This window comes from Limulus polyphemus, unplaced genomic scaffold, assembly GCF_000517525.1.
Source record: "Limulus polyphemus unplaced genomic scaffold, Limulus_polyphemus-2.1.2 Scaffold6, whole genome shotgun sequence".
Classification (NCBI taxonomy): Eukaryota; Metazoa; Arthropoda; class Merostomata; order Xiphosura; family Limulidae; genus Limulus; species Limulus polyphemus.
In genome coordinates this window covers 198,408-207,012 of record NW_013665616.1, presented here as the reverse complement: position 1 = coordinate 207,012, position 8,605 = coordinate 198,408, and the positions used below count along the sequence as shown (strand labels likewise).

The following is an 8,605-nucleotide window of genomic DNA, read 5'->3' as shown; positions in this document are numbered from 1 at the left end:
TTACATGAATGAACATATTAAACAGTGCATTTGACGTTTCAGATTTAACAGTTACATTTTAAGCAAAATTTCATGTTTCTTTATTAGTGCATCATTTTGTGTTTACAATACTAACAAATTAATGTAGTTAAATGTATCATGATAAAAGAACCACAACATGTATCATGTTGAATTAATATCTACATGAAACTGGTAACCATGGGTTAGGGATGTGATGGGTGATCAGTTTTATCTTATCTTTGTCACAACTGTGGTTAAGAAAAGGCATTTTTGCAGATTTTCTGTGATTTAACGTTTTTATATCAGTTTATGTACAAAAAAGAAAACAGGCACCAGAAATTTAAACTTTTATTTTTAACTCAAATTTTAACCTAGAGGTTTCTTCCAATTTATAAAACATTTGTGCTTTCTACACATTGATTAGTAATCGCTGATGCAGGAAATATAACAATGAAAATAAATCTAAAACACCTGGATAGTTTATTTGATGTACCTGTTGCATGGGTTGTTTTATTCTGGTCACTACATTTGCCCATGCGAGCAGTTACATAGGCTAATAATTCGTAATATAAACACAGTCTCAGAACAGCATTCTTGTCAGTGAAAGAAAATTTGGTATGGTCAAGTAAAAAGTGGTCTAACTAGGCTACCTCATCTTGTTCCATGAAAAACGTTTATTTATCATATTGCAACATCATAATTCAAATGAAGTATAAAATGATAAAACAAGCTTTCAGAAAAACTTAGGACTAATACCTAGGTTCACAAACTCTTTGAAGTCGAGACAGAAATCTTTGTCTGAAAGGGCCACGCAAAGTAAACTAAACTCAAACTTGTAACTCTTTTCTTTCTTTCTCTTGTTGCCCCCCAGTGGAACAGCGGTATGTCTGCAGACTTATAATGCTATAATCTAGATTTTGATACCCGTGGTGGGCAGAGCACAGATAGCCCATTGTGTAGCTTTGTGCTTAATTACAAACAAACAAACTTTCTCTCATTATATTTATATTATCAGAAGATCTTTCTTAAAATACACTATCTAGCCACAAGTCAGTCATCTAACTACCATTACAAAAACCAACCGTTACAACAGAACACATTATTAATCACCTGCTCGAAACTATTAAGGTAGCACATCATTGATCAGGTGATATGCTCGCAGTGTCGCATAATTAAGTTATACTAAAATACTGCATCGTAACATAACACAAGTCTCTGCTGAACTGAAGCTATACTGACCTATACAGTTAATAAAGAACAAGGAAAGAGCTTTCATTATGTGTTTAGATTATGATCCTGTAACTTCTCAAGGCTGAGATATAGACAGTTACATCACATCATGGTAACCTAGGGTTGAGAAAGGGTGATTGACTAAATTGATAAAACTACACTTGTATTGAAGTTAGAAGGCTTCAGTTGGTGTTATTTTGCTCAAAACCATTTTGACATTTCTAGTAGGGCTGTTGTTCTGAAACTTTTTTTCATTGCCAACCCCATTTCAGACATCCCAAAGCTGTGCAATCTCATATATTTTAGAATGTATTTCAACTGAGGCCATTCAGCATTCTTTTGCTATATGTTAATTTTTTTCTGCCAAACATGGGACAACACTAGAGCTTGCCATCACCCCATTTGGGATCCCAAGGTTTGAAAACCAATGTCCTTGGGTTCTACGAGTGCTGTATTATTATCAGAAAAAAAAATTCAGGAAATCCACAGACACAAATGTTTTCATTTAGAGCATATTGAAAGCAACCAAAAATTAAATAAATAAAACTTTTTATTGAATACATGTCAACTCTGGAGTGGTTAAAAAACAAACTTGTAGAAGAATGAGTACAAGTTTATTTTCTATAAATGTTCTTTAATTAAGTAGTGCAGTTTTGGCCTCATAGGCAGGTGGACACAACTGGGAGCTAAAGAGTTGATGTGTAATTGATAGAAATAATATGTGTCTTTAAAGCATAAGACTGTAAGAAAAGATTTGACATACTTATATAACACCTCAAGGGCAACATTTTCTTCTCCATAAGCTAGTTTAAGTTCTTAAGCTTTTAAAGTAGCTCAGAATGAAGCAATATAGTTTAAGTAATTTATTTGATCAACTCAACAAAATTATATCATAGTAAAAGAACATTTCTTTTCCTTTATTTTCAAACTGAACAATTTGTTAGATGATTTACATCTTAACTTCTACATGTAAAAGCTGGTAAATGTACATTCTTTTAACAATCTAATGTGGCTATGCATCATTGTAACTACTATACTGGTTGGTAAAAGACAAATACTATAATGCATTTTTATGAGCTTCAGGTTTTGCTAAACAGCTGAAAGCAAAATCTAACATTACCTGTAAAATTTCAGCCTCTTTTTTATTGTGTGTATCAGATTGTGTTTTATTATTTATCTTAAATCTGGAAAATTACAAATGCACAACAGTATTGTGTTTAATGTGAAATTATGATATGACAATGTATGCATGAAATTGTTTGTATGTGTCCCATAATAACAAGATTTGGAGGATTATTGCATGTAAAGATGTAACTTGTGTGAATTCTTGTATTTAGAAAAATCAAAGCAGCACATCAAGCATCATCCAGTGAATTAAAAAACATGCAACAAATACAAAAGAATGTAGAAAGTCAGCTAGCTAAAAAGGTAAATATCTGAATTTAAAAACAAGTAATATTTTATCATAATGATTTTTCAGAAATTTTCATTTGAATTATTGATGTTTTTGTGTTTCAGCAGGGATTGAGAGAATATGCTAGAACATTCATCATTTAACAGTGTATGTACATGTACATACATTATTCATTTATTTTATTCTTATTACTTGTTAGTCTTACATCATTAAATAAGTCTTGCAAAACTATATGTGTACAAAAAAATAATGTACAAATTGTATAATTTATATTTTTTGTGGTGTATGTTCTATATCTACAGTTGCATTTTTAAAGTAAAGGACATTTTAAAACATCTATTCCAGGTACTAAACCTACAAGATAATTAAAGTTATTTACAAAAAAACATGAATTTGGTTCATCAATATTTTTATATGTACACATGTAGAAGATATTTCTGAGTTTTCCATCAGATCTTTTTTAAGGTTGCTTGTGGTTCCCATAGTATTACAAAATGAACCAATAAAAGAATCAAATGAAAACAGCAAGTGTGTAATAATTAAAAAAAAAGCAGTTTCTTTTATAATTTAAATTATTGTTCTTCTCATTAGTTTTCTGCTTTATAACATGCAATGACTCTTCACATAATATAAACTTGAAGTAAAAAAAACAAATTTATAAGACTAAAATTATGTAGTTTTGTGCTAAAAAACAAATATAATAGCAATATTTTGATTACTTATATAGTTGGAATTATCAAAAATAATAATAATCATAAAACCTAATCTTGATTAGTTGATTATTTTCATAACACTGATTTAATCATAATTTCATACATGATGCTAATTAATGTAATTGCTGTTCATAGGTGATCAATTAAATCACCCAGCTCTAATAATCATATTCCTATAAAATTCTGCAAGATCATGCAGTTGCTAAAGTATGCACTTCTGAAAGAAACTTCACAAAGACATTCTATGTGCACTATAAAGATCTTTGAAACTTTGAAGAAAGTTTGAATTTCTGTGCCATTTTGTTGTTGTAAAATTATTTTAAAAGAAATTAGATTAACCATAAAGCTTGATCTGGTATTAAAATAATATATAGGGAAAAAGAAAAAAAGCTGTTCATCAGTTATATTTTCAGTTGTTTTGGCTATTATTTAAATAGCCTTGCTGCTACAAGGTATTCAATCACTTGATACCACTAAAATGATATAAGATACATTCACATTAGTCTATGTAACTGTTGCAAGTCTTATAGATTTATACAGTATGACTAATGTCCTTGCATATTAAGTAGGTATTCTGACTAAAATTTGATAAAGCACAGAATTTAAAAGATGATGTTTGTGAAAGTGAAGTTATGAACTGTTTGGCAGTTATTTTAATGAAATGAATACATCATTCCAGCTTTCCTCATATAAATATTAGAAAGAACTATATTTTTAAAATTCACACAAGTTTTTATCAGTTGTACATAGTAAAACTTTATTTTATTCACAACACTTTACCAGGTTTACCTAGCATCATCAGGTGGGAAACAGGAACTGAGGCTAACAGAATTTTATTTAAAAAAGTAATAGTAATCTACTAGCACATGACTAAGGAATTGCAACAATAAAGTAATTTATCAATGAACTGTCAGATTTAGGTATAATAAATAAAACTTTTAGGCCTGAGTCTAAGTATTGAGATTTGTTCTATAAACAAGAGAGAAGGGAATAATTAAAATAGATATAAATGAACATCTTTATATTTGTTAAGAATAAGATTGTTTTTATTAATAGGCCTTTTTTTCATCTATTAATGTTGTCTTTTCTGCTGAGAAGAATCAAAAGAATGATTTTTCCTAGCCATGTGTTCAAAAACATGAGATGGAGATTTTAAATGTTCCCACGAATGAGTAGAAAGTTGTCTGTTTGTCTCACCAGTATAACAGATTTTCCAATCTGTACATTCAATTGCATGCATATTTCCTGAAGTGTCATTATCCATATACTTTTCGGATAGCAGGTGACCTAGTTTTTATTTTTTCCAAGTAAAAATATAAATTGTACTTTAATGTCAATTTTATACTCTGGCTGTTTTTAACTAGATTTTTTTGATAGCAGGAGATAAGTTTGGGATGAAGGGTAAAATACAAGTGACAGGACATATTTGGAAGAATCATTTTCCATGTCAGTTTGTGGCTTATTTTCAAAAGAAGCAATTACTTTATTAACAACAGTGGAAGGGAATTTGTTTTGTACACAAAAATGAAATATAAGGTTTTCATTTTCGTTTTTGAGACAGCTTACATTGGAACTTATGGTTTTATTTGTACAAATAGCACCTTTTAATATACCTAGCTTTTGGCATTGGTCGTGAAGGGAATTCCAAGGAACATAAAATCCAGTGTGAATGTTCTTATGAAATACAGAGGCTTGGAAGCCTGTGTTTGTCTTTTTAAAAAAAAACATTTAGAAATGACAGTTTGTCATTAACTTCTTTTTTTCCATCATGAATTTTATGTTTGGGTGTATCTAGTATAGATGTGATAAAAACTTGTGAATAATGTTAAGGTTATCGAAGACTGAAGAAAAAATGTCATTGACATATTGAAATAAAAAAAAATGGTTTATAAAAGTTTTATTTATTATACATACATTTGACAGTTTATTGATAGGTTACTTTATTGTTGCAATTGTTTAGTCGTATACTTGTAGATTACTGTTGTTATAGATTCTCACATTATTCTCTTTTGAATTAAATTCTGTTAACATCAGATCTTGTATCCCACCTGATGATACCAGGTAAACTTGGTGAAACATTGTGAATGAAATAAACAAAAGTTTTACCATGTACAACTGATAAAAACTTGTGTGAAGATTTCTCTAATGTTTTGAATTTACAAACTATTTGGTTTTATTAGAAAAAATAATTTTAATCAGTTTTAACCATTTTAAACCATGTGACAGAAAAACTGTTAAAGAGCATTTATTCATAAGTAGTCAAACTATATACTTACATCCTCTGTTACTGAACAACTAAATGAAAGTGAATAAAAGAAAATAAGTATGTAACCTTAAGTATTTGTATTGTACACTACAATTTTCAATGGTTTCAGGGATGATACATGTAATTGTGTTTATAGAATATAATGATTGAATTTTTTCAGCTGTCAGATTATGAACTTATTTTCTCACCAATCACTACTGGCTGTATGTTTTTGGTTATTACAAGAAATTGATGAAATAAATCATTTTCTATATAAAATACCTAGGGGTTCTGAGCATAAAAAAAAACCCAAAGAATAATTGACCTAGCAGTCGTCCTACAGTCTTTAAAACGTTTAAAAACATCGATCGTACCCTATATCTTTACAAATTAAAACCAGCCACAGGTCATGCCATCCTAATGAAAACAACATCTGCAACACCTCAAATTTCAGCAAAATGAACTGAATAAAATTTAACAACTGTCTTGAACATACATTTCTGGAACCTAAGATTACAGTGAACTCCAATGATGAATTAGAACAATACTATAAAGATATTACTTATGCAATTACTAAAACTATTAACGAAACCATGGCATATAAAACTTGGAAATATACACCAAACTCATGGAATCTAAACTCTGAAATACAACCAAAAAATCCAGCTGTGAAACTTAATTAATTGAGCCAAAATCAAGACCTTAAACTAATTAAAATACAGCAAAAGAACAACTGGAATAACTTCTGTAATAGACTGGACACACTCAGATCCGAATCTGCTTTGTTTTGGAAAACATTCAAAACCTATGGCGTGACACTAACAATTTTGGCAGTATTAATTACAAAAACATGACAGCCACCACAGAGTTGCAGAAAGCTAACCTGTTCTCACAATATTTCTGGAACAGGTTTCTTACACCCCACTCCACAACCCTCATTACGAAAAATAGATAACTTAAGTAAGGATAATCAAGATTTCTTTACAGTCACCTTCCTGGAAAACATATCTTCCAAAAATCAAAACTTATCCACAACAAGCATCTCCACTCCTATAACCACTCCTGAAATCAAAATACACCTCCACAAATTAAAAAATACTGCAACCGAGGAAGGTAACATCCCCAACATTATATTTAAGCATGCTTTGCTCAGACTCATGGGAAATCTAAAAATCTTGTTTAATCTTTCACTTTTCTCAGGCTACGTACTAATGTGCAAATCAGCCATAATAACTGTAATTCTTAAAAAAGGCCAAAGTTCTAAAAACCTGGATAAATTGCATAGGTAAACTTCTCAAAAAATAATTGTAACTAGACTTCACTATCAAACATTCAAAATGTCAATAGGAAAAAATAGACAATCTACTGGCCACCTCGTCAGATTAATAAAATCAACCTTGAACAAATTTAATAAATTTCAAGTCACAGTAGCTACTTTCCTTGACATTCAAAAAGCTTTTGACACTGGATTGCACAAGTGCCTGAAATACAAACTCATCAAACATAAAATACTCATCTTTTTCAAACAAAAAATTAACAGTTTTCTAGAAAATAGAATAGCCAATGTCAGAATCAAAAACACAGTTTCGCAACTTTCAATGCCAGGGTACCCAAGGCTCAGTTCTCAGCCCACTTCTCTACACACTATTCATTAATGACCTTCTGAAACCAGTTACACCTCTTACACACTTATATCAATATGCAGATGATATGAAGGTCTGGAAGACTTCCAGAGACCTGGTGTTCACTGCCTCGAAGCTACTAAAACTATTAAACAGAATCAGCTAAGTGGGATGAGGTTTTTTGCAACTGAAACTATCTTTCCATCCAAATACCTGTTCAGTTAGTGTGTTAGTTATAGTAATATAAACTCCTGTATACTTAATTCAAAATCTTCAAGTTTTGGAATTAATATTTCTGTTTTATGCAGGTCCATTAACCAATATTAATAATAACATCTTACATTTTATATTGTTGTTTTTTGTAGATATTCTGTAAAAGATCCCTAAAATTACTGCTATTTTTCATTCTGGGGTTTCTGTTTAACTGAGTCTTTTTTTATTTTTGTGATTTGCTATTATTCTCTATAATATTGTGTTTGTCTATGTTAATTATCGTGAGTCAAAAGTATCAAAGAATCATTACATATGTAAGTATGTGAAGCTCATTAATATATTTGTTTTATAACTAGAATATATTATGAGGGTTCCTTACAATAAGTATTTTTAGGATCAGTAATTATTACACATGCAGTTTATTGTTTTCATAAACATATGCATTATCTAAATGGCAGAAAACTGAATGTGAGGAAATAGCTACTAAACTTGAAAAATGCCAGACAAAATTGCTGAAAACAGAATCTGAATCAAGTGATATGAAAATGAGGTAAGAGTAAAATTAGATATCATAGAATTAAAGTTTATGGAACACAGTTATATTCAATGTCTAACCTTCCCTCTCCCCTCAAGCATTAAAAAACAAACTTCAAAGAAATCCTAATTTCAATGATATTAACCCTTTCCAGATGGGTCACAGGTCAAAGACCATAATATTGCGTTTGTTGACTCGTATTCAAAATTTTATTGAATTACTATTTCATGAATTTATGTCAATAAGTTTGGTATCAAACTGTAGAGTATAATTCAAATTTTAGTATGATACATTTTTCTATTTCTTAATTTAAAGGTAAGTGTTAATACAGTTAAATATCTGTTTTTGTGTGTCACATGGTATGTTAAATGCAACATTGGTTCAAATTAGTTGTTTGGGATGTCAAAATACTTAAATCTATAGTTTCGTACAAATTAGTAACTGAAATTACTGATATTGACAAGTTAGAATATTAAATAAGAGCCTCTTATCTTTTCAATTTGCTAAGATACTGCTCATGTAATAAATCAAACACAGTGGCATCCCGCTCACCTCTAGCCATTTTTAGAAATGCTCCCTTATATACACTTACTTCTATATATATATATATATATATATATATATATATATATA

The 8,605-nt window shown here is 29.9% G+C and overlaps 1 protein-coding gene across 1 annotated transcript in view; it reads left to right on the top strand.

Moving 5' to 3' along the window:
* The window catches only part of LOC106474856 (sodium channel and clathrin linker 1-like), a 72,985-nt gene that overhangs the window by 38,617 nt on the left and 25,763 nt on the right, over positions 1-8,605 (top strand). Inside the window, exons 7-8 of the mRNA XM_022380383.1 lie at positions 2,568-2,658; positions 7,896-7,987. Coding sequence (XP_022236091.1) covers positions 2,568-2,658; positions 7,896-7,987 — 183 coding nt within the window. The remainder of the gene's footprint in view (positions 1-2,567; positions 2,659-7,895; positions 7,988-8,605) is intronic.